General features: G+C 35.0%; 1 protein-coding gene across 1 annotated transcript in view; it reads left to right on the top strand.

Annotated features, from left to right (window-relative positions):
* TMEM135 (transmembrane protein 135) overlaps positions 1-24,215 on the top strand; it is a 315,929-nt gene that overhangs the window by 183,783 nt on the left and 107,931 nt on the right. Inside the window, 1 exon segment of the mRNA XM_043992377.1 lies at positions 23,192-23,238. Within this exon segment, the coding sequence (XP_043848312.1) occupies positions 23,192-23,238 (47 nt within the window).

Below are 24,215 nucleotides of genomic sequence, written 5' to 3' on the forward strand. Positions count from 1 at the left end.
GACAGAGTTTTGGAATATAACTATATATGCACATGTGGACTCCCCTTATTAAAATATAAGCTTCCTGAAGTGAGGAAAGTTTTACTTTTTCTATGTATACCTATATCTATATGGTATCTAAATAATTCCTGCTAGCTCACCTGATTGCTGGACTTCTTTCTCTATAGGCAGTAAAGTGTGTAGCATTATTGTAATTAGCCAGATCCCAACATTTTGATAAATTAATTTCTTTCTTGCTAGGAGTTTCCCCCCCAAAATTGTGATGATATTCCTATAATATTTTCTTTCCACTCAGATATCTTATATCCTATAAAAAGACTTCCTGCTGCAGGTTTGTATCTTTTGTTGTAGTATAGTCTACTTATAGTGTCCCAATTTGTGCATTAGGAATTAGTATAATAAAATTAGATAATTAGATGTTTCTACAATGTGTAGGCTTGCTTTTCTTTGAAAACAGAAACAAAAAGAAGTAGATTTCATTTAAAAAATATTTTCTTATACCAAAAGAAAACTGAATACCATGAATGCTTATGAGACAAAAGTTTTACATGGTTAGTATTATAGCAAAAATGGCCTCATTTCAACTATTTCATACTTTTCCCCCCTTCCATATCATATCACCATGGAATGTTAACGGAAGTGGAAAACCTGATTTTATGGTTCACTTGCATATACATATGGTTGCTAATTGACATATTTAGTAAGAGCTTTTTTTGGCTCAGTATTTTATATATAAAGTACGTGATATGAATGTGAGGAGCCAAAATATACCTATTTGGTTATTAAAATCCATGTCCATAAAGATTTATGTTGTCCACAACTGTTTTCTTCACGTTTAATGTTATTGGAAAATATGGAGTATAGTAATGGATAGATTTGATTATATTGCCTACTGTATTTTAAATGTATTTTTAAGACTAGAAAATTATGTACAGTAAAAACTTGGACTATCCAGAACCCTTAAGGAAATGACTCACTTCAGATACATTAAAATTCCCAAACAGATTTAAACCCCCCAAATAACCATTTTGGATAGAAAACCTCTGAAATACATATTTTTTATTTTCCTGATTCTTAAAATAATGTATTCCATATAATTTACCATTTGACGATCTCATTTAACTCATGGGTTCAATGATCATTTCTTTGATTCATAATATATAATGTGTATTTTGTGTTGTTCAGTCATGTTCATGTGACACATGGATCATGGCATGCCAGGCCTTCTGTCTTCCACTATCTCCTGAAGTCTGTCCAAGCTCATATTCATTGCTTCCATGACATTATTATTCATCTCATCCTCTACTGTCCCTCTCTCCTTTTGCCTTCAATGTCTTTTCCAATGTGTATACACACATACGCACATATGTACATACATACATTCATCTCTCTCTGTCTCTTGGTGTTTTTTCTCAAGTTTAGCTCTGACTATGTCAGTTTCTACTAAACGAGGTCCAGTGACTCTCTATGACCTCTAGAATCAAACATAAAGGCCTCTATTTGACACTTAAAGTTCCTGTTAATCTGGCCTCTTCCTATTTTTTTCATTCTTGTTATACCTTATTTCCCTCCACACACTCTCATTCAGTGACACTGGCCAATTTGCAGTTCTTCAAACATAATACTTCCCTCTCCTGTTTCCATGTCTTTGCACTCAATGTCCCTCATGCCTAGAATTCTTTTCTTTCTTATCCCATATTTTAATTTGCCTGGATTCATTCAAGGGTCAGCTCAAATCCCACCTCCTGTAGAAGGCCTTTCTTGACCTGTGAGGCTCCTCCTAATGCCTTCTCCTTTCAAACTGCTTTCATCTATTTTGTATAGAGCTTGTAGGTATCTAGATATTTAATTATACCCTGTAGTATAATGTATGCTCCTTGAGAATAGGGATTCCCTTTTTCCTTTGTTTATCATGTGCTTAGCACAGCTCCTGGTACATAGTAAGCACTTAATAAATGCTTGTTAAATTATTTTCTGGCTATAACATTATTTTTGTAGTATCCTATAATACAGTAAAGATGCTTTGTGGTTACGTAGAGCCATTTTTTTTTGTTGTCGTTGTTGTTGTTTTGTGTGTTGTTTTTTTTTGTGTGTGTGTGTGTGTGTGTGTGTGTGTGTGTGTGAGGGGTAACGAGGGTTAAGTGACTTGCCCAGGGTCACACAGCTAGTAAGTGTCAAGTGTCTGAGGCTAGCTTTGAATTCGGTCCTCCTGAATCCCAAGACTGGTGCTTTATCCACTGTGCCACCTAGCTGCCCCCTGAGCCATTTTTTTTTACACTAAGTCCTAGAATACTGTGCTTTTTGAGTTAGCTCTTATTAATTAATTAGTTAATTAATTAATTATGTATTCTGCCCTCTTTCCTTTTTTTCAGGCCATCAGCTATTACTTCTTGCTTCTGTCTGCAGCTATTCCCTCTAATCTGCAGGAAAGCTAAATAGCAGTTTAAAATTAGGTGAAAATTACCCTACAGTACAGTACCTAGAAACAAACATAGTGTGGTTGAAAAGAGCACAGGGTTGTCTAAGGAGCTTAGTAAAACCCCAGCTCTCTGCTCTTGATTAGTCTAGTTACCCTATGTAGCTCACTTTCCTGAGTCTCTGGTTATAAAATGAAAACACTGGACTAAGTGATCTCTAAGGTTCCTTCCAACCACAAGTTTTCTGAGCCTGTGGCGCAGTAGTCTGCCTAATTGTGGAGGAGGACCTGTATTCTGATCATTTATTCCAGCAAAGTGTAATACTTGGTGGAACCTCCTATCCTGGAACTGCTTTAAATATGACCCTGACCCTGAGCTGTATCTATCCTCAGAGGCCTACCCTAGCTCACTGATAAAGGCTGATCATCGAAGGCCTTGGTTACTACATGAAGTTCTTTTGGTCCACAGATTCAATAACTATTTTATTAAGGTATGCTGGGTTTTACAGTTTTCTGAGTAGATAAAAATTAGTGTAAGATAAAAGGAAATAGGTTCTGAGTGACTATTATGAGAAAATAATTCTTAGAGTCAGAATTTTGGTTTTTAAAAAATTTTGTTTTTTTAATTAATGAAACAAAATAAGCATTTCCACAACGTAGTAGAATAATAAAAAGATGATTGCACATGAAACTGCAAAACTGTTATGTATAACTTGCTATTCTTTAAAATATATATCATGCGAACTTCACCTCTCCTTGCCCACCTTTGATATGGCTGCCATTTAGACACAAGTGTGTGTGTGTGTGTGTGTGTGTGTGTGTGTGTGTGTGTGTGTGTGTGTGTGTGTGTAAAATCATTCTATGCATACTTCTTTATCAGTTCTTTCTCTGGATGCAGATAGCATCTTCGCTCATGTGCTTTGTAGTTAATTTGAGTATTTACAATAGTCAAGTGACTTATATCTTCAAAGTTGTTCCTAAAACAATATATGTTAATGTATACAACGTTCTCTTTGTTCTGCTAATTTTGCTCATCATTATTTCATGTAAGGCTATCCATATTTTCTAAAATCAATGAGCTCATCATTTCTTATAGCACAGTAGTATTCCATCATGGTCATATACCACAACTTGTTCAGCCGTTCCCTGGTTGATAGGCATCCCTCCAATTTCAGCTCTTTGATACCACAAAGAGAAGTGTTAAAACTATTTTACTTTAGGAATTTAATTTTACAGTTATTTTTCTGCTTAGAATAAATTTTCATTTACTTCTTAGTTGTCATATTTGTCTAAGAAAAGTAGGATATTATTATACATTAAAATTTTGTATTTTAGAGCTATGACACTTTAGGGTTCTTAAGTAATATATGTAAAAACATATTTTTGTTGATTCTACTCAATTTTAATGATAATTAAAAATTACTTTTTGTTTTTTACAGTTATTAAAATGAGCGCTTAAAAAAACCTTTCATTCCAGCACTAAGGAAATCATCTGCAACTGAAAATAGCCCATGTTAATTAAATGCAAATCTATATAAGCAGTGTTACATTAAAAAATGTATGTATATGGAAATATGTTTCATGTAAATATACACATATAGCATAAATCAAATTGTTCATTTTAGGGAGGGAGGAAGTGAAGGATGGAGGTAGAAAATTTGGAACTAAAATTTTAAAATACAAATATTAATATTTGTCTTATATGTTATTGGAAAAATACTATTAAAATGAATATATGTATATACATACATACATATTCAGGAAAGAAGTTTGGTGTTATTTTGAGGGTAGCATCCTTTTATTTAACTGTTACAAACTGACACAATATCTTGTTGCCATATACACTTATGAATAAATCACTTGTCAAAGAGCAGTGAAAATGATAGTACATGCTAAGGATGTACTTATGAGAACCTAAGTGAAAAGTTACAAATGTTGTTGTAAATCCATCTGGAAAATGGAATATTATAGTATAGGGGAATCCAGGCTTCTGATCTTGGGCTGTATATTGCTCCCTTTTTAGACTGTGATAGGATATAAGTCATTTAAGGAAACTTCTTAGAAGTTGTGATCTACTGCTTAGTATAAAGCCTGCCATATATAGTTTTTTGTTTTTGTAGATGTTTTTACTAAAAGTTTTGAGTTCCAAATTCTATCCCTCCCTTCCTCCTTAATCCCCTCCTCCCTCCCTGAGATGATAGCCATCATATAGGTTATACATGTGCAACTAAGTGCCACATACTCTTTTTTTTCTTCCAACAACCAAACAACACAAACACAATCCATCTATTTGTTTATTTGTTCATTTATTTATTTGTTTGTTTTACTATATGGAACAAAGCAAGCATTATGATGGAACATTTTTATTTAAAAATTTTAAGTTCTAAATTCTATCCCTCCTTTCCTTCCTCCCCTCCTGCCTCTCTGAGGCAGCAAGCAATCAGATGTAGGTTATACGTGTGCAATTGAGTACCACATATCCTTTTTTAATTTAGAATTTTATTTTTCCCCAATTACATGTAAAAACAATTTAAATCTTCATTTTAAAAACTTTGTGCTCCAAATTTTCTTCTTCCCTCAATCCCCCCCCATTAAAAAGGCAAGCTATTTAATATAAGTTATACATATGAAGTCATGCAAAACAATTCCATATTAGTAAGGTTGTGAAAGAAACAAAGAAAAATAATGTAAAAAAATCTATGCTTCAGTCTGTATTCAGATACCATCATTCTTTCTCTGGAGATGGATCACATTTTTCATAAGTCTTTCAGAGTTGTTGGGTCATTGTATTGCTGAATATAGCAAAATCATTCACAGCTTATCATCTTTACAATATTACTGTTACTTTGTATACAGTAGATTTCACTTTGCATCAGCTCATGTAAGTCTTTCCAGGTTTTTTTGAGAGCATCCTGCTCATCACTTCTTATAGCACAGTAGTGTTTCATCATAATCACATCCCACAGTTTGTTCAGCCATTCCCTAATTGATGGACATCCCCTCAATTTAGAATTCTTTGCATCAGAAAAGAGCGGCCATAAATATTTTGTACATATAGGTCCTTTAATTTTTGTTTTTTTTTTTATCTCTTTTTGGATACCAACTTAGTAGTGGCATTAAAATATGTATGATTTTATAGCCCTTTGGCCATAATTCCAAATTGCTCTACAGAAAGTTTTAATCTGTTTACAACTCCACCAACAGTGCATTAATGTCTCATTTTCCCCATATCCCCTACATTTGTCAGTTTCCTCTGCTGTCTGTCCCATTATCCAGTCCAATAGGTATGAGGTAGTAATACCCCAGAATTGTTTTGACTTGCATCTTTCTAATCAGTAGTGAATTAGAGCATTTTTTCATATGACTATAGATAGCTTTGATTATTTAATCTAAAAACTGTTCATATCTTTTGATCGTTTATTAGTTGGGGAATGAAGTACCACATACCCTTGAGGAACCTAATTGTTCAATGGAATCTTAAGTGGGTCTCCGTTGGAATCTTGGGTTGTTTCTCATTAGATCTTCAAGTACTGGTCCTTTTCAAGTATTGCTAGTAAAATAATAAAAATTTACCACCTAAATCAGTCCCCCCCCCCCGAAATGTTTCTTTAACTCCCATTCCTTAGAATATATACCCTTCTCACCTTTAGAAAGCTTTTTTGAAATCATACCTTGCTTCAAGGTTTAGCATTAGGTGCCACCTTCCAGAGGAAATCTTTCCTGATCACCTTAGTTCCACACACACTCCATCATAAATTCTCTTGTATGTATTTGTTAGCATTTTGTATCTGCTAATATAACATACATTTCTTGAGGGCAGGAACTAGTTTTCCTTTTCAATATCACAGTACAAATATGAGGGGCAGGTAGGTGGCACAGTGGATAAAGCACTGGCCCTGGAGTCATGGAAATGGGCAGTTCACTGAAACTGGAAATTTTATACTTCATACCTAAGGTAAAATCTCACCTCAGATACTTACTAGCTGTGTGACCCTGGGCAAGTCACTTAACCTTCATTGCCCTGTGCACCCCCCCCAAAAAAACCCACAAAAAGAATATATTATGGGGCATGATCCTATAATCTGAATTGGCATCTTTTGACAACCCTATAGTATCTGTTTAAGAAAAGAATTTGCCAGGGGCATCTAGGTGGCTCAGTGTATAAAGCACTGGCTCTGGATTCAGGAGGACCTGAATTCAAATCCGACCTCAAAACACTTGACACTAGCTGTGTGACCCTGGGTGAGTCACTTAACCCTCATTGCCCTGCCCCCCCCCCAAAGGGGAAAAAAGAATATATTATGTAATACACTAAAAAGAGGGAAAATGCATAAAAATCATGTAAATGACAGTATCATTTAAATTTATTGACTTAGCTAAAACTTCATGTTGGAAGTACTGCTAATGTCAATAAACCACTCAATTTCTGTGATTTGTGGTTTGTGGCATAACAAGAATCTAAAATGGAATTTTCATGGTAGAGTATTATAATGTAATAGTAGCAGACTTCCTTTAATTTAAACCATCATCATTAAAAACACAGCCTCTTTCTAATTTTAGATTCATCTGTTGGAAGTTCTAATACCTTGGCCATTTCCATCACCCATTACCCCCACTTGGCTTTTAAAAATATTTGTTCAGCTAGGTGTGAAGCTTTTCAAATTCAGTCATCTTCATTTTTTCTTTCTATTTGGGATTTAAGAATGCTTCATTGTAGCATTGCAGTTATTGCCTTCTTTCTCCGTTTAGTTAAATCCCAGCTTCATTATTCTCACATAACACTTTTACAGTTTCAATCTTAACTTGATTAAGATGAAGGAATGTAGGCATATGACAGCTTCAAGTCTGATAGAGTTCCTAAACAGTCTACCAGGAACCACCTGCTTTCCTCAAGGGCATTTCCTATTACAACATGAACTAGATTGTTTCTCGTTCCACCCAACATTTCTGAGTGAAAAATTTGGCTAACACACTAATACACAGTCCATTTTTGCCATACACTATATTTGATACTTAAAACACACACACATACAAATCCACTGAGAACACCACAGCTCTGTGGAATTTTGTCAACTTCCTCCCCCAATTAGTTCTGTTTATTGTGACTAATTAAATCTTGAAGACTAAGAAGGCCAAGCCATTTCAGTTTCTAAGTGACCTGGATATTGTGAAGGATTACATGTTGAGGGTATTACTCTACTTCATTCCTAATCATCTTCCCAGCATGACGTTACTGAGTTGTTCTGCCATGCTGAGATTCTGTTTGTTCATCTCATTCCAACTTTTGGGTGGAGACAACATTGGTATTTAGCCATGGTCAGACTGACATTGATTTACTAGTGTTTTGGCAATACCCCAGGGAGGATTTTCTATAGTCAGTGCTTTGTAGAATTTTATATAAGGAGGTTTTAGCCTCCTGAACTGTAGGAAATCCCTAAAAGTAATCACTTGAATAAGTTTTTAAAAATCCAACCAAAATTGTGTTAAAAAACATTATTTAAATGAACTTTTTTCATAATTATGAAAACGTATGTTTTCACAAGTTATCTGTAATGTAACCGAGATAGTATTGGATTCATTCCTGGGCGTTACATTTTTGAGAAAGAATAATTAAAACGAATGCATTCATAAAGCAGTAAATTTTATAATCACCCAAGAAGAAATAAGCTAATAAGGCAGTTCCTTTTTCTTGTTGCTATCCCTTTTGCTCCCAAGCAAGATTGCAAAAAGCTTAAAGATCCAGTTCTGTGCAAGTTTAAAGCCCATTTATTAAAAGGAAATGGGCAGTTCACTGAAACTGGAAATTTTATACTTCATACCTAAATAACTTAATTACTGAGACATTTATTTCAGCTTTGTCCATTTTCAATTCTTCAGTGAATATAAGCATCAAGTTTCCACTGTTTTTCTGAAAATACAGTAATTAGAAAAAGCCTATTCTTGCAAATCTTCCTGTGCCTTTTAATTAAAGATTTTTAGGAAAAGAAAAGGCTTATGTTTTCTTTCATGACTATTTTTGGATTCAGGAATAGTTCTATTAGAATGGAAGCTTGGTATAATACGAACATGATACTTTTGAGTGAGTAGCTTGGTCCACATTAAGGACTAAAGATTTTCTGAGGATCATCTTCTTTGTCTTAGACCTCCTACTGTTATTAAATGTTGAGATGCTGAAAAGACCTGGGGAAAGGAAGAGATGGTGAGATTGAGTACTTAGTTGAAGAACCTCTCTTTTTTCAACATCGAAAGATCTGATTTATAGTAAATTTTATTTTTGTTATTTTAAAGTGAATTTTTCTTATTTACTTCACAGAAAGAAAAATAAATTGAGGGTGGGTTGGAACATGCTGTTAACTGTTTTCTTGCACATTTTAGCTTTTCTTGGTTATTTGCTTTATTTTCTCTAAAGACTGAAATAGCTAATTTTTTCTTCATCTGCTTATGAACTGCAGTGAGTTTATTTCGTCTTGCTAAAGGTCTTCATACTATACCATATAAGAAACTGACATAAAGCTATGATCGTAACTATAGTGAAATCTCACTATTTTCATAATTTTTGCAAATGTGAACAAGGTCAAAGTCTTTATATTCTTCTGATGAAGAGTCTTTTAAGCAAATTAATATTTTCAACAAAGTTGAAAAGTGAATGTTTACCTACTGAAGAGACCAAAAGGTTTTCAAATACTTTTTAATACTCCCATTTATACATTAGATAATATCGCTATACTAGATATGAACTACTTTCAATGTTAAGAGAAATATATTCAAGAATATATTTTATATGCTAATGACTTTTTTCAAATTATATGGCAACATTTCTGTTACCATTTATTAGGATGCACATCAGTGATTCAAAAAAGATTTTAGTGTCTATTCTGTGCCTGGTGTTATACTCAGTGCTAGAACAAAAGGATGAAAAAATGACGTAGGTCTTACCCCCAAGGGATACAGCATATACATACAAAGTGGAATATGATAGGGGAACAGAAAGAGTGCTCTAGTTAAATTTAAAGAAGAGCAGTTTCAGATGAGAACTGGGAAGGCTTTGTGGAGAAAAACTCTCCTTTCTGAGCACCTGAGCTGTGCCTTGATTAAAGAACCATTTCAACTGACAAGTATGTGGGAAGTAATGTTTTTCTCAGGTGGGAAAGCTAGCCCATGTAAAAGCACGGAAGTGAAGTGAAGAAAGAGTGGGATAAATTCAAGGAATAACTAATAATCTCAGTTTTCCCATTATGTATAGTTCATGACAAGGCTTAGCATGAAATTAAGGTGGAAAGGTTACTTTAGTTAGAGCTTAATTATGGAGAAATTTAAATGCTAGAGGGACAAATCTGTGAGTTTTCTTGTAGTCAGGGGTGAGTCACTGAGGAGCAGAATAACATGGTCAGACCTGTGCATTAGTATGTTTATTTTGACAGCTGAATAAAGGATAATCTGGAGATGGGAGGGACTGGAAGCAAGGAGTCTAATTACAATAGTCCAATACTTCTCTGACCTATCTTTTCTCCTTTTGAAGTCTTAACACTAAAATTGACCACTTCTGTTATACACTGATCTTTAACCTTAACAGCCGCTACCTCCTTGTCCTGTTGTTGTTCCTGCCTTGCTAAAAACAATTCTGGGTTTTCCTCATCTGCCGCCTTCATAATAATTGTTAGACTAATGATGCTGAAGGATGTCACATAACCATACTGACTAGGTTCACTCCATCTGGGTTTTCTAATGTCGACTGGGTCTTCACTGCTTTGTGATTCTGCCTCATAATCTTCAGTAGCTCCCTATTATCTATGGGATATGTCTTTTATTTTGTTTTATTTATTTATTTATTGCAGGGCAATGGGGGTTAAGTGACTTGCCCAGAGTCACACAGCTAGTAAGTGTCTGAGGCTGGGTTTGAACTCAGGTCTTCCTGAATCCAAGGCTGGTGCCTTATCCACTGTGCCACCTAGCTGCCCGTGATATATATCTTTTAAAAAGTTCATTATGGTGTCATTTAAAGCCCTTCACAGTCTGGCTACAACCTGTACTTGCAGAGTTTCCCCTTTATTTCCCACATTATACCTTTCATACACTGTGTTCTGGACTATTCATTGTTCGCCAAAGTGTAGATATTATACCCCCACATCTGTGTCTTTGCATAGGTTGTCTGTGATGCCAGGGATGCACTCCCTCTCCTCATCTCTGCCTCTTGGAATCCTTAGCTTCCTTCAAGGTTTAGTTCAGGTCCTTCTACCAAAAAAACCTTGCCTGATCTCTAGTTTTAGTTATCTCTCTATTATCAAATTGCCTTGTATGTACTTATATAAACATATTATATCACTGCTGTAGAATATAAACTTATTTCTTGGTCTTTGTATAAGCAAGTGCCCAGTACCCAACCTTTTGTATGGTAGATGTTTTAATATATCGCGTGTTGGGTCGAACTAAAGTGAATTGAACTATAACCATGTAAGGGAGAACTATCCGAAAAATAGCACTGGCCCACTTGAGATTTCTCGTACCACTTTTTTTTTTTTTTTGATGATTAGTGGTTTGCTTTATTGAAAATGAAGCCTATAGGCAGAAGTATCCCTAGGCTATGATGATTTGGGACAGTGCCCTGTGTAGTAGCATAACTAGGGCAGGGACTAAAATAGGAAAATGATTTGGTTCTGGGAGCTATTGTTTAAAAAAGAAATTTTTTAAAAGCTCTCTGAGGTTCATAGACATGTTCCTTTCTGAGGCAAAGTTGGTAGAACTGTCTTTTCCTCTTTCCAAATACACATCTCAGGTTAATGCCCTTCTGTGATTTACCCATACATGTCACCTTTAATGTTCACTATGTAAATGTATCCATGTGTTTTGATGAAAGGGTAGTCTCTTATACAGGTCAGTTAGAGTAATAATCCTAATCAGTTTTATTGGTTGATAGAACGCTCTTTTCTTAATTTTTATACATTAAAAAAGAAGTTCTCTTATTTGATTAGTACCTGATCTTCTAATTAGGCTAAGATCAAGGATTTTGTACCATTTATGCATGATTTAACTTTGTACAAAGATGAAAGTATATTCATAAAGCCCACCCCAAACTAAACCAAACAATTCAGAACTGAATATATATTTACCATAAGGAAGAGTAGCATGTGGATGGAACATTCCATTACCACACTGGAAAAATGACCCCAAGTACATTCTCTTTTGTTAAATGGCTCATGGGGGAGGCAGCAATGTCAGAAGTTGTAGAAAAGTCAGAGGAAGAGGTTGGAGAAAAGGCCATTGGATTTAGCAGCTGAGAGATCTCAACTTTGAGAAAGCAGTTTCACAAGAGTGATGGGATCAGAAGCCAGATTTCAAGGGGTTGAGAAGTGAATGAATACATACTCTTTCTATGAATTTAGTAGTTAATAGGAGGAGTTATGCCTCCCACTTCCCTTCTCCCCTCCCTCTTTCCCTGTTCAGCTTTTGAAAAATTTCTGTCTTCCCCTCATTACATTGTGAGCTCCTTGAGTGCAGGGGCTGTCTCAGGCCTTTCTTTGTATTTTAGTGCTAGCACATAATAAGTGCTTATTAAATGTTTCTTAACTCTGATTCTGACAGAGCTAACACCTTACAAATTGAACAATAAGGAGTACATCCAACACACACAAGTGTTCTTTCACAGAAGAATCTTAACCAAAATAGTTCTCTCTGTCCTGCTCATCTAAGCATTGCTGAAGAAAGTCTAAAGCCATGTTTATTGGGTTTCCTACAAATTCTTGCTTTAACTTTAATTGAACTTTCACAGAAGAGACCAGAGAGACCATCTAATCCAATATCTTTATTTTACAGATATGATAACTGAGGCTCAGTGCAGTTAAGTGACTTAACCCATGGTTATATAGATAGTGAGCATGAGGTGGGATTTAAATCCATCTCATTTAAATGAATGCTCTTTCAACTGTTCCATACCATTCTTTTTCAGTAGTACTTCTGTGCAGCTCTTTTATTCTTCCTTGTTTTCTTCCCATAGATTGTTCTAAATTTCCACTCTGAGTTAACAACTTCAGTGTCCTTCACCTTCTTCCTTGGTATCAGATGACTTCACCTTATGTTTTATCAAGTAGAAGTCTGTCTGATAGGAATTCTCTCAATTTCCATTCTCTTCACCTCAGAAGTTCATCAGATATCTTTGTACTCTGCTTTACAGGAGAAAATGTACTTTCTCCTTTCCAAGGCAAACTCCTATTCCTGTGCTCTTGACCCCATCTCCTCTTAACTGTTTCAGGGGAGTGATCCAACAATTATCCCTTATCTTTCAGGGATCTTCAGCTTCTTCCTGTCTATTGGGTCCTTGCTCTTTATATGATAAATGCTTTTATTTATTTAATGCTTTAAGTATCAATACCACATGGCTGCAAACATGCTCATTAGCTTTCCTGCAGTTACACCCTAGAAAACTCTTTATCTATCTTTTTTACTCCTTTTAAGAGTAAACTATATGTATTATAGTTTATTTGTGTTTTTTTAAAATTTGGTTTTATTTCCAGTTCTCAATTCTCTCCCTCTCACCTCCCACCATTAAGAATGTGAGAAAAACATACTTGTTGCAAACATGCACAGTCAAGCAGAACAAATTCCTGCATTAGCCATGTTTTAAAATGCAGATACACACTTATACATGTATATAACATGTCATACATATATACATACATACACACCCTTTAGTTTTCACTCTAAATACTTTGCCTCTCTATCTGGATATGGGTAGCATTTTTTCTCCTAAGTTCTCTTTAACTGTGATTGGTTATTGTGCTTATTAGATTAGTCGTGTATATTTCCTAAGTTTTTCCAGATTGTTTGATAATTAGTTTTTTCAGCTAGATGACACAGTGGATTTAGCTCTGGGCCTGAATTCTGGAAGACCTAAGTTCAATTCATGCCTCAGAAACTTAATAGCCATGTGACCCTAAGCAAGTCATAACCTCTGTCTGCCTCAGTTTCCTCAGTTGCCAGTGAGGATCATAATAACACCCCCCAGGGTTGTTGCAAGGATTAAATGAGATAACATTTGTAAAGTGCCTAATTAGCATGTGCCTTGCACGTAGTAGGTACTTAATAAATGCTTTCCCTCTTTCCCTTTAAAACATCATTGTTATTATGTAAATTGTTCCTTTGCTTATTTTACTTTGTATCATTTCTTATGAGACTTCTCAGGCTTCTCTGAAACCACCCCCTTCATAGTTTCTTACCATAAAATTATTACATTGTATTCATATCCCATAACTTGCTTAGCTATTTCCTAATTAATGGGTACCACCTCAATTTCCAATCATTTACCACCACTAAAAGATCTGCTATGAATATTTTTGTACATATGGGTCCCTTTTCTCTTTATTTGATCTCTTTAGGGTATAGATCTAATAGTGGTATTGCTCTTTGAAAGGGTATTCACTGTTTAATAGCTTTTTGGGCATAGTTCCAAATTGTTTTCCAGGATAGCTGGGCTACTTCATGGTTCCCCCAACAGGCCATTTATGCACCTGTTTTCTTACAACTCCTCCAACATTTGTCATTTTCCTTTTTTTTGGGGGGGGGAGGTTAATTTTGCCAATCTGCTAGATTTGAGATCATAGTTCAGAGTTGTTTTAATTTGCATTTCTTTAATTATTAGTGATTTAGAGGGATTTAAAAAATATCTATATTGCTAGCTTTGATTTCTTCCTCTGACAACTTCCTGTTATATCCTTTGACCATATCAGTAGGGGAATGACTTATTATTATAAATATGAATCAGTTCCCTATATATCTTAGAAATGATACCTATGTCAGCAAAACTTGCTGTAGAGACTTTTTCCTAATTTCCTACTTCTCTTTTTAGTTGCTTTAGTTTTGCCTGCATACAAACTTTAAAATTTTATATATAATCAGTTGTCCATTTTATCACCTGTGAACCTCTTGTTTGGTCATGAACTTTTCTTCTTATCTATAAATATGATAGATAATTTTTCCATGCACCTCTAATTTGTTTATGGTATTAATCCTTCATGTCTAAATACGTACCTATTTGGTGTTTGTCTTGGTATAGGTTATCAGAGATGTTGGTCCTCTACCAGGTTTCTGCCATACTTTCTAGTTTTCCAACAGTTTTCAGCTCTGTGCATTTTCCCTGACTTTGTTCCATGCTTGAAATTCCCTCCCACCTCTATCTCCCATCTTCCCTGACTTTCTTTAGGTCCCAGTTAAATTCACACCTTCTGTAAAAAACTTTCCCGAGTCACCTGTAATGGTAGTGCTTTCTTTCTAAGATTACCTCCAACTTATTCTGCATATAGCTTGTTTGTATGTAGCTGTTTGCATGTTGTTTCCTGATTAGACTAAACTCTTTGAGAACATACTTTTTTGTTGTTGCTTTTCTTTGTAACCCTAGCATTTAGCACAGTGACTAGCATGTGGTAGTTCTTAATAAATTCCCATTTATTTAATGACTGAAAATGTTGGGGAAGCTGGAGGATGATAGGCAAACTGATATAGTGCTCGTGGATCTGTCAAGTGTGCCTGCCATTCTGAGTTTTAGTTTGGAATTATGCTTGAAAAATGATTAAGTGCTTTCAATTCCCTTTGACTTAGTGGTTTTAGTGGACATATATCTCAAAGAATTCAAAGTCAGGTCAACATTCAGTATATACCAGACTAACCATAGCAGCACTTTAATTGGGTTCCTGTTGTTGAGAAAGTCTGGGGGAAAAAAAAAACCCTTTTACGAATTTAATGGGATAATATTGAGCAGTAAGATAAGAAAAATATGAGGATTTCAGAGAAACATGAGATTTTTTTAACTGTTGCAGAGCAAACTAAGCAAAACCAAAAGAACAATATAGTTAATGACAAAAATATAAATTTAAAGATCATTGAAAGGATTTGAACTCTGAAGTAACTGAAAAACAATGAAACTCCTGGAAGGTAGTTGATGCAACCTTTTTCCTTCAGAGAGGTAGAGGACTATTAGGATAGAATATCATATATATATTGACAGATTCCATGACTTTATTGGATGTTTTTGCTTAATTACTTTTTATAAGGGAAGCTTTAGGCAGGAGAATTGAAATGACTATACTATAAAACAAAAACACCTATGAATTGGTACAGTAATTCTGGGAAACAATTTGGAACTATGCCCCAACAGTCACTAAACTATGTATAGCTTTTGACCAAGCAATTTCCTCTAGTAGGCCTAAGGACTCTTATATACAAAAGAGTATAGGAACTTTATATAGTGACAAAGAATTGAAAAATTAAGAAGGGTGTCCATCAGTGGGGGAATAATGGAACAAATTATGGTATTTCAATGTAATAGAATACCATTTTAAGATAAGAAATGACAAAAGGTTTGGTTTAGATATAGATACTTGTGAAGACTTGTATAAAGAGTGAGATGAGCAGAAGCAAAAGAACAATTTATTATATTACTACAATGTAGAAAAGACAAAACTTCAAAAGACCTAAGAACTCTGATCTGCATAATGCTGAAACATATTTCATTAGAAATGATGATGAATTACACTACCCACTTCTTGCTGGAGAAGTGAGATGATGCACTCAAAATATAGAATGTAGATATGACCAGTGTAGGAATTTGTTTTGCTATACATATTTCTTACAATAGATTTCTTTTGGGAAGTGTGAGGAGAAAAAAAATGGTTATTAATTTAAAAATAAAATAAAATATTAAAGCTATCAATGAAATGAACCTTTCTGGTTTGTCTTTATCCATATCCTTTACTGGTTCATCATCTTCATCCTGTCCCCTTCAACTGGGGTTGTGCCTCAAGACTCTGTCCTAAGCCTTCTTCTTACTTTGTATTCAGTTATAATTTCTGTGCTGTTGACTCCCAGACCTATACACCTAGCCCTAATATTTCTCTTTGTTTCTTCTTCATTACTAACTGTCGATTGGCCATTTCCAGTTTATATCCTATAAATTGTAAAGCCTAAAATTCTAGCTGTGATGTTTAAAATCTAAAGTGTGGTTACCTGACACCCAGTGTCCGGGAGAAACTAGCTAAGATTTACTGATCAATTCAAGAGTTTAGGCTTTTAAGTATTTATTAAAGTGTATTAGAAGTTAGTGAAGAGAGAGAGGTTGAGAACAGATCCCTTATACCTTGGAAAACCCTAGCTTAGATCTATTTGGTATAGCCAGAGAGAAACCTTTGCTTTTCCTAGCAGTCCACGGGAAGTTCTGCCACCATGCCAAAATCCCAGATGAAAAGAGACTGCTTCTCAGCAGCTTCTCCCAGAAGCCCCCTGTGAAACAGGAAGCAGGGCCATCCTCACACACAGCTCCAAGTTATTTGGCTGGTAGCACTGATTGACATGACCCACAGGTGTTAGATACAACTTCCAGATGCCAATCCGACTTACCTTCATTGTTTTTCTTTGATGGCACAAAAGTTTGTAACCATGGAGTCATCCTCAAGTCTTCCCTTTTCTTAACTGCTCATATCCAATCAGTTTCAAGTCTTGTCATTTTAAAACTTCTATATCAGTTGTGTCAAACTCAAATGGAAATGGGGGCCACTAATCCATTATATACATATCCTTGTGGACCACATATTGACTTTATCTTAAAATATAATATTATTTATGTTTTATAGTATTTTAATTTATTTTAAATATTTTTTCAGTTATGTTTTAATCTAGTTTGGGCCACATGTGGGAGTATTGTAGGCTACATGTAGCTAGCAGGCTGTGAGTGTGATACCTCTGTTCTGTAACATCTCTTGAATCAGTCCCATTCTGTCTCTTTATGGTCCTCATTCAGGACCTCATAATCTTTCATGTAGTCTGTTGTAGTAAATTCTTAATTGGTATCCTTCCAATCTCAGCTCTTCTCCCCCCCCCCCCCCTCCACAGCTGTCCAAGTGATATTCCTAAAGGACATGTCTGAGTTTGTCCCTTCACGTTGTTAGAATAAAACACAAATTCTTTTCTTTGGCATTTTACATCCTTCACAGCCTTGTTCCAGCCTACTTTTCCTGTCTTCTTATATTTTATTCTCCTTTACACACTCTGTGGGAAAGTGAAACTGACCTACTTGCTGGTCTTTGTACATGGCATACTATCTCTTGCCTCTGCCTTTGCCCAAACTTTGCCCCATATCTAGAATGCACTCTCTCCACATCTTTATCTTTTAAAATGCTCTAGCTGCTTTCAGTGCTTAGCTGTGTCTCCTATTACATAAGATCAATTAAAAAAAAATATCCCCAGCTACTAGTGTCCCAGTTGCTTTGTATTTATCTTTGTATTTTCTTATGTGTAAATGTTGTATGTTTTGTGAGGGCAAGGACTAATTTTTTTTTCTTTGTAATACAGTGACAGTGCTCAATACATGCTTGTTGAGTGACAGTAATTGCTCAAGTATCTTCCAACTCTGATTCTGGTAGATTTTTTTTTTTTTTTTTGGTGAGAATTACTACTCATCTTTATCTAAGGAAATTTTTGCTAGCAATGAAATATGAATTTGTGGAAAGAAATGCACAGCTGTATGGGAGGAGTGAGAACTAGGCCAAATATGAGTTACACCATACATAATCAGGAAAAGGATTTTCTCTGAATGAATTCTGGAATGAGCAGATGCATAAGGACCTGGCAGATGGCCTGGGTATGGGCATAAGACATATCACTTGTTAGAATTAGTCCCACCTGTGTGCGTGTGAATGACATATGATGCTATTACATGAGTGAATCACCCATATATGCTGCCTTTCAAATAGTGTTGAAAATATTTTCAGTATGGATAGTGTGTCTGAATTGCCAAGGTTCTTTTTCTCCAGGCTTTTTACTAAGTCTGAATGGATCCTTAAACATGTGGAACTCAGCTGGATGGCAGCTGTTAGCTTCCTGACAGTAGCTTCCTGAAATAGTGAATGCTGTTTCACTAGTCAAATGTAGTAAGAAACAATATGGCTTTCTTAAAATATAAAGCTATTCAGTAAACTGTGCTGCGTTTGTAGTGGTACTGCTGTTGCCTATTGAAATTACTTTAGGTAACATTTTAAAAGAGGCATCTGGGCTGGGGAGTACTGTCTTAGGCCTGCTTCTCATTCCTCCTTGGGGTTAATACGAATGTCACTGTTCGGGTGAGGATAAGGTTCCCCATCATTTATCTGTATATAGCTGGAATGCTCCATCTAGACGACTTAACTACTTTGCCCTGCTGAAAACACAATATTTTTTCAGCTTCTCTGTGCTCTGAATTTTATGTAACTTTCTTCACCACCTCCCCCAGCTGCTAAATGTCATGCAAGTTTTTGCTGAATTGCATTTTGCTGCATTAAATAAAGGATTCCCCCTCCCCCCACCAGTTATGTAAGCACATTTCCAAATTGGACCACAGTAAACTCTTTTCATATTTTGGTAGTGAGCTAAGAAAGCCACATTCATATAGGACCGTTAGGTAATTATGTTTGTTAGCTAACTTGTTTGATACCTTATTTTTTTTAAAGTTGGATATGCCTTTTCTCAATTGACTAAAATTCTATAGATATTCTCAAGGCTACTTAATTTTCCCATCACTACATTAGGGTTCATGCTTGCTTGTATCCTGACCCTTTAAATCAACAAGATCTATTTCAGTCTCTGAATCATTAGTTGGAATGTCTTCGTTGCTTTTGAACTGATCCATTGGTTAGGCCTTTCCTAGGTTGTAGGAAAGATTAAAGGATAAAGTGGAGGGTGCTATAGAGATTATACCCTCCTTAAATAAGCACTGAGGATTGGACCCAAATTTAACAATAATAAAAGCTTCCAGGGTCCTTTTATCTTTCTCCAGCTTTTCCATTCCCTTTTTTTGTTCTTAGTCCCTTTCCATATCCCCCTTCAGTTCCTCCCCCAAGCAATGATTCCTTTTCCCAACTTTTCTTGGCTCTTACTTTCTCTTTATAGAGTTACCTCCTCCTTCAGTTTTTTGAGATGTATTTTAATGACTTGTCCAAAATAAACAAAAGAAATGGCAAAGGAAGAGGAACAAAGGAAAAAAATGTAGCTGAACATTACTGCAACTTTTAAATACAGGTCCTTGACTAACCTTTAATTTCAATAAACTTCAACTCCTGTCTGCTTTGTGTTTTACTTGACTATATTTTGGTTTTGGCTTTGCCTTTTTAAAAATTATTAATACTAGATTTTCCATCTACCTTCTTATCTATTTTCCTTTCCTTGAGAAGTCATTTTAAGGTATTTAAATGATTTTTTACAAAATCTACCCTCAGGAGTTGAAATTGTATAAAGAGTCTAGGTTCCATGTTATATGCATTAATTACTAGGCATTTACATAACCTTGGTGTCTGTCAGTGGCTATTTACCTTTCAGTTATTTAATTTAAAGTGGCTCTGATATTGCTTAACTACTTTCCATAAAAGGGCAGGATCTTGAATACACAACCTTTTCATCATTTACCTGACATTGCTATTTCTACAACTGGAAAAAACTTCAAGGTTAATACTTTGCCAAGCTCTGCTTGTTGGCCTTTTGGCATAAATCAAGAAAGGTCAACCATATAAGGAAAAGATTGTGGGAGCACTTTTCATTCAGTTAAAATGACCATTTTTCTTCATCTGATTTTCACAAGGCCTAATATTTCTTTAATATAATTCTATTACTTATTGAAAAACTGGCTGTAAAGCATGCTTTTCCCCTTTTTGTTTACTATTATTATTATTTTGAATATAAGGAGATAAAAGAATTTCAATTCTAGCAAAGCTTTCCTAACATGAAATGTAAGGATCTGAAAAAAAAACAACCCCAGACTTTATTTTGACTAGGTTTGGATATTAATTAGCTTGAGAATAGCCATTGGTCTGATTATACATGGTCTGAAACAAATAAATACAGACCTAATAAAGTTTTCTGGTGTGTAATATGACTTGTAATACACAATCTAAATTTCACTGATTTTTTTCATCATTTTTTCTGATGTGCAATTAATTGACATCTTTTCTGATTACTCCCAAATCTATATATTCAGCTCTTATCTTTCTTGTGCTCCAATCCCAAATCTCCAACTGAACATAATCACGTAGATATTTGGTATCTCCTCAGCATGCATAACAGAACTCATTATCTGCTTAAACCCATGTCTTCTCCTGAATTTCCCTTTTTCTTTTGAGGGCGCTACTATTCTATTCACACAGGTTCATAAGACTCTTCACTCTTTCTCCCTACCTCCATGCTGTCAGTTACCACATCTTTTTGATTCTATGGTTTCAGCATCTTTCATATCCTTTTCTCCCTATTTATGCCATAATCACCCTAATTAAGATACTCATCATCTTTCTCTTGAGCTATTTTAATGGTCTCCTAATTGTTCTTCCTGGCTCCAGTCTCTCCCCTCACCAATCTATCTTCAACACAATTCCCAAATTGCTATTCTTAATGCTTGTCTTTGACTGGGTCACTCCTCTGATTAAGAAGCTTCAGTGGCTTCCCATTGCTCTTGGGATACCTCCATGGGGACATTTAGAGACCTTCACAGACTGTCCCCTGGTTATCTTTCCAGATTAATTTCACATTTCTCCTCTCCACAAACTATTGTTCTACCAAACTGCACTCCTGCTCCTTGTGCAAAATGTTCTTTCTCCCTCTTTTGTGCCTTTGCACAATCCATCTCCTACCCTCAATTGTTTACTTTCCTCACCTTCATCTCTTGTAAACTCATCAAGGCTCAGCTCACAGGCCATTCTCTTGAGAGCCCTGTCCTTGATTCTCCCAGTTATAAATGTCCCTTCCCTTCAAAATATCACTTGAATTTATTTAAGATATATCCTCTATGTATTTTATCTGCAGGCATGTACAATATTTAGCTCCTTGATGGCAGGCCTGGTTTAATTTTTATCTTTGTATTCTTACCACCTGGCACAGTGTCTGGGAATTTGCAGGATAGTTTAATGTCTTAAGGTATGGTCGAAAATTCTCTTCCACCTTGAATTCATATTGAAATACTATAACTTCATATCATCATCATCACCACCACTTTTTTTTTTTACATCAAGATCTTAATCTATTTAGATAACCAAGTTCTGAATAAAGTTACTTCCTTTCTCTCTGGCAATTCAGGGCCTACTATACTCTGTAGTGACTCAGCCAAACCTAAATAATGACAAGGGAACAAACACTGGATTTTGTACATTAAACAATATATGAATAATTTGTGCAAGTATTCGATAGTGGATAGAGATCAGGCCTCAGAGTAAACAGATGTGGATACTGGCTACATGGTTCTGGCTTAGTCTCTTCACTTTCAGTGCCCCAGGCAACTTTTTAAGACTTCAGATTTCTGGGCATTTATAAACTTGCATTGCTAGAGGGTTTTCCCTAGGAATTCTTTATAGCAATAAAATGGAAAGTTCATACTGAGTTGGTAACACAGAAATCAAGAAGTTCCTTATTCAAATACTGGCCCTTCTACTGTACTGCCTTTCTGAATTTGGGGCAACTTTCTTAATCTGTTGGGTTTTAGTTTCTTTATCTGCAAAATGAGTGGGTTGTTCCAAGGCAGGAGTTCTTAAACTTTTATATCATGGCCCTCTTTGGCAATCTGGTGAAACCTATGGGTCCCTTCTTAAAATAATGTTTTTTTAAATGCACAAAATAATTTATATTCATATATATTTATATGATTAGAAAGGAAACCAACCATATTAAAATACAAATACAGTTATCAAAGTATTAAACAACTTCGTGAACCCCATGTTAAGAAACTCTACTCTAAGGGATGTATAAGGTCCCTTCTTAGTTCTAAGTGCTATCATCCCAGGATCTTCCAATTAAGGAGAGAAATGGTAAGCTACTTGAATAAAGGAAAATAGAGTGATGAATTGGGGAAAAGGCATAATAACTTTTTGAGGTGTGCTTTGCAAGGAAAAAAGAACTAGATGTCAGAGTGGGCTGAGCAATCTAGGAGTTGGGTAGCAGACCCATGTTGGCATAATGGAAAGAGTCTTGGATTTGGAGGCAGAGGACCTAGTTCCAATGTGGTCACCTCTACTCATTACCTATGCAACCATGGACAAATTGCCTAATTTCCTTGAACCTCTCTTTTCTCTTAAAATGAAAATGTTGTGCTTCGTTATCTCTAAGGTCTTTGTTAACTTTAAATTGTGTAACTAGTATCGATAACTTGGTCTTTTTTTTTTTTAACTTAAAAATGGATTGAGATCTATGTTTTAATTGTTTTGGCAAATGTTGGTCCAGAGTTAGTAGTATTCCATATTCACATGAATGTGTGTGATTGTGATAAGAAGTTAAAAGGTATTCATATGGTATGACTCCAGTTCTTTGTTATTGGACTGGGTGAGACTTATGTTTTTTATGTAATTCTTACATGCTATGGTGCTGACAGCAGTAGCACTGTATTTCCTGAGAGTTATACAAACACCATTGCATGAAACAATGTATTATAAATTCATCATTTCCTTCATATATTTGGCGAACAGAATGGTGCTTTTGAGCCGAATGAATATCACTTATTGGGCCTTCTTTATAATTGTTACATTGCTATCTTGGCTTAGTGAATTACCAGACTTAACTTCACCTGATTGCTTTTCTTTTACTCACTATTTTCTATATATTTTTTAGCTTGAATAGATAATAGGAAAAAATTACATGTTTTAAAATAACTGTAGTCAGTGATAAAATATAGAAGTAACTCTCTACCTAAAAATACTTAGCTTACTCAGTTTTGGAGAGATATATAAATAAATGATCATGTTCACGTCTGAACAGTATGTAAAATAATTTATTTTGTTCTGATTATAGGTGCTTTTGTTCTGCATCACAGCTGCCATGTACATGTTCTTTTTCAGGTAGGTTTCATTTATAATAAATATTGGCATGTATAATACTTTAAGATACCGACATATTGTAGCTCGTTTTGTAACTTTATATTGATTTGTAAAATAAAAACATTTCACTCAAATAAGACCAAAATTAGTTTGAAAAAAAATAAGAACTTAGTACAATTTAAACTTTTATATAAGCTATGATTATCTTTTGTTCAGAAGATACTGTATACCAATTTTTCCTTAATATGAAAAGCTTGGTAACTCGTATTGAATTTTTAAAGCATGTCAATTATTAGCACTATCGGAGAGGTAGCATGATAGAATGGAAAGCATATTTTTATGGGATTTCAAGCTACAGTTCGTGAGTTTGAATTTTGGCTATTACTTAATCCTTTTGTGATGTGGGGCAAGTGATTTAACTGCCATCTTTCAAAGGGTAAGAATATATTTGATAATCTCTTAAGTTCCATTCCAGTTGTAAAGTCTATGATCCTATTTATTTTTTATGTTCATTAGTATGTAGATATATATTAGTCCAAAGTGCTTTTAGGAGAAGTTTTAGATAAAGCATATGCAAATGTGTTCTTTGTCCTTTCCTATTAATTTATTTGCTCCCCTGTGTATTACACACACATTTGAGAAGAAAACAAAACAGCAAAAAGTTTAGTTTCCCCAAGTAATTCTCTGCACTCTTATGCCTCTTTAATATGTATATGGCTTGTTTTTTCTCTTACGGAGCAAAATAAGGTAAATCCCTATTTTTTATAAAATAAAAGTAAGAATTGCAAAGAATAATTTAATGAAGGATTATTTTTACCTCTTCCATGATCTAAATGAAACCCTTTGAAAAGCTGAAATAGCGTAACGTGTAAGAGTAAAGAACTGTTACAACAGATAAAGAAACACTGTCTTAATTTGGGGGTGGAAGAAATGGGTGATCAGTTGAATGTCTCAGCAGCTTTTTTTCTTAAAGATTGTAAGCAGAGTTGCTATTCTTG

This window comes from Dromiciops gliroides, chromosome 3 (genome assembly GCF_019393635.1).
Source record: "Dromiciops gliroides isolate mDroGli1 chromosome 3, mDroGli1.pri, whole genome shotgun sequence".
NCBI classification, from domain to species: domain Eukaryota; kingdom Metazoa; phylum Chordata; class Mammalia; order Microbiotheria; family Microbiotheriidae; genus Dromiciops; species Dromiciops gliroides.